Source organism: Leiobunum rupestre, chromosome 6 (genome assembly GCF_980474605.1).
Source record: "Leiobunum rupestre chromosome 6, qqLeiRupe1.1.hap1, whole genome shotgun sequence".
NCBI lineage: Eukaryota > Metazoa > Arthropoda > Arachnida > Opiliones > Sclerosomatidae > Leiobunum > Leiobunum rupestre.
The window spans coordinates 37,473,265-37,475,876 of NC_143389.1; the positions used below are offsets into that span (position 1 = coordinate 37,473,265).

Here is a 2,612-nt window from a genome sequence, read left to right on the forward strand (position 1 = left end):
CCTATGAAAATGGAGCTGAGACCCTGGCCCCACAGTAATACCCGAAACGAAATGCTTACCTTTCGTCGTATCATAGCCGTCTGTAATACCACGGCCAACTTTGATCACGCGCTGTTCGCGCTACTACGGCCAACACATTCGTCGAAATTCCGCGAGCAAGGATTTTCCCCCTATAAACTGTACTATAATGTGTAGGAGTTCAGCGCCACGCTCGGTGTTTATATTGTCCCCAATGTAAAAACTATACTAAAAATAATAATCCGCTAGGGGCGCTGACGTCATACACATCTTTTGCTCATAGGTTAACACAGAAACGTCAACGAATGATATGGCCGCTGTAGCGCGAGAGATGCGCGATAAATCAAAGTTGGCCGTGGTAATACAGACGGCTATGGTCGTATAAATAACTATTTTCGTTGTCTGAAAATTCAAATTACCCGCGCTTCAAGAAATTTAGCAATATCGAATTCTACTTATTTATGTTCCAAATCACGACATCTAACGGCGAAGATTCAAAACGCCTTCTCATGTTCAGGGACCATAAGATGAACCCTGTAGGGTCTGTACCAAGGGAATCTAGGGTACCGTCACTACCGTGCATGGGAAATTTGTGCTAGCCGGTCACCGGTGTACTTTCTTTTAAATTTTCACAGTTCTATGCTTTAATAATTTGTAAAGCATCCTTTTTATCTTCGGTTAAGTGAGTAATTTTAGGATGTGAAAGTCGACAAATAATACATTGTAGTAATAGTGCTTTACTCTTTTACTTTAGGGATAGCTATCTAGCTGTGGCAAGGCTTGACTTGAAACTTTTACTTTTTATGTATAGAGATAATATATACACTCAAATCACTGATGCAGGTTAATAAAACGGACGAATTCCAAGGGCGGAAAAGAACAAGAAATGTAGCCATTGGAGAGTTTATTTGTGGGTGGGGATCAGGATTTATTAACATTGCAGGTTTGATTGCTATTGAAATTTCCACTTATAAGCTCCAAAGTTTTTAATTTGATACCAACTTTACAGTTACCTTTCCAATATACAAAATTATGTTCCGTCAAATGCTACATGGTATTGACACGCAGTACGCTTTCAACCAGTTGAAAAAAGAAGGCCTTCGTTATCTTTACAGGGGATGTTTACCACCGTTAATTCAAAAAACCGTCTCTATGTCCGTAATGTTTGGTACTTATTACGAGTACAGGCGTATTCTGAAACGAAATTTTCCATCTATATCCCCGCAAGTTTCTCTAACAGTAGCTGCGTTACTAGCAGGGTCAACTGAGGCCATATTGTCCCCATTTGAGCGAGTGCAAACCTTATTACAAGATCAAAAATACCACAACCGTTTCAAAAACACTTACCACGCATTCCATGAATTAAAGGTGTACGGTATTAAAGAATATTATCGAGGTTTGACTCCGATCCTTATGAGAAATGGCCCCAGCAATGTTATGTTCTTTGGGTTAAAGTCATCAATGAAAAATGTTCTTCCTGAACATGAAACGTGGTTAGCTAATTTTGTTGAACATTTTGTCAGTGGTGCGCTCATTGGTGCGTTCATTAGCACCATCTTTTACCCAATAAATGTAATTAAAATTAAAATGCAAGTTTCGTGTGGGACTAAATTTATATCCTTCCCTGAAGCTTGTCGGCAAACATACATAGAAAGGGACTGCAGTATTAGAAAAATGTTTTACGGTGTTCACGTAAACTATACTCGCGCTCTTCTATCATGGGGAATTATAAATGCATCTTACGAACTACTAAAAAAATTTATAGACTCAACCAGCCAATAAGTGTTTCGCTCTTAATTTTTGTAAATGAATTTGAAACTTTTATGTAGATTTCAAAGTTATGTATGTTTTAAATTTATGCGTGATTTGTTAAGTTTTATTTACTATTTGGGATTCCAATAATATTTAAGTACAAGCTACAAAAGTGATTTCTGTGATAATTTATTCCAACTATGGTTGGTTGAATATAAATTATATAATATATTTGTGACTGTGTTAAATGTAACTGCAATTAAACAGCTATTATCCGAGTTATGTATATGTAAATTTATGCATGCATTATGTAAGAAGACTAGTAGATTTATGAATAATAAATTAGTAAAATTGCTGATTTAAAAAATATTTATCTGCATAATTGGTTATGCAACCATAATATAACCACCCTTTTGAATTTAAATTTTCTGAATTTTTAAAGAATAAAATTTTATCAGGAATTATATTCTTGATAATTTTGTTGTGGAATTGATTAGAATTTTACCAGTTAAAAATTTACTAGTAAGAATGTTTTAGCTGATGTTGTTAATCACACTCTTTTTGAGAAAGAAATGAAAAATGTTTCGAAGAAACACCCAAATAAATTTGATCTGAGTGAACTGATTGTGTTGGAGCTGTTGAATAGAAAATGCAAATAGTGTGGTAACACCAATGTTATTTAACTATTGAGAAAATTATTCGTCAGTAATGGCACCCATTACTAAAGCTACAGCTGTTCTATTCATTACAAATTTACTACTATCTGTTGTGTACAATATGTTTTATATAAGTTTCCTGCCAAATGTAATGTGAGACTAAAATTTGTGATATGTGCCTCCAAA

The 2,612-nt window shown here is 35.0% G+C and overlaps 1 protein-coding gene across 2 annotated transcripts; it reads left to right on the plus strand.

Moving 5' to 3' along the window:
• The first annotated feature begins 575 nt into the window (after nucleotides 1-575).
• LOC149940808 (mitochondrial nicotinamide adenine dinucleotide transporter SLC25A51) lies at nucleotides 576-2,612 on the plus strand. 2 transcript variants are annotated; one of them, XM_090177522.1, is made up of 3 exons: nucleotides 576-700; nucleotides 773-961; nucleotides 1,028-2,612. In XM_090177522.1, the coding sequence occupies exons 2-3, from the start codon at nucleotides 856-858 to the stop codon at nucleotides 1,798-1,800; spliced, it is 879 nt and encodes a 292-aa protein (XP_090033648.1). In that variant the 5' UTR covers nucleotides 576-700; nucleotides 773-855; the 3' UTR covers nucleotides 1,801-2,612. The 2 variants fall into 2 exon arrangements, with proteins under 2 accessions (XP_090033648.1, XP_090033649.1); XM_090177523.1 differs by lacking the exon at nucleotides 576-700 and having other exon boundaries at nucleotides 732-961.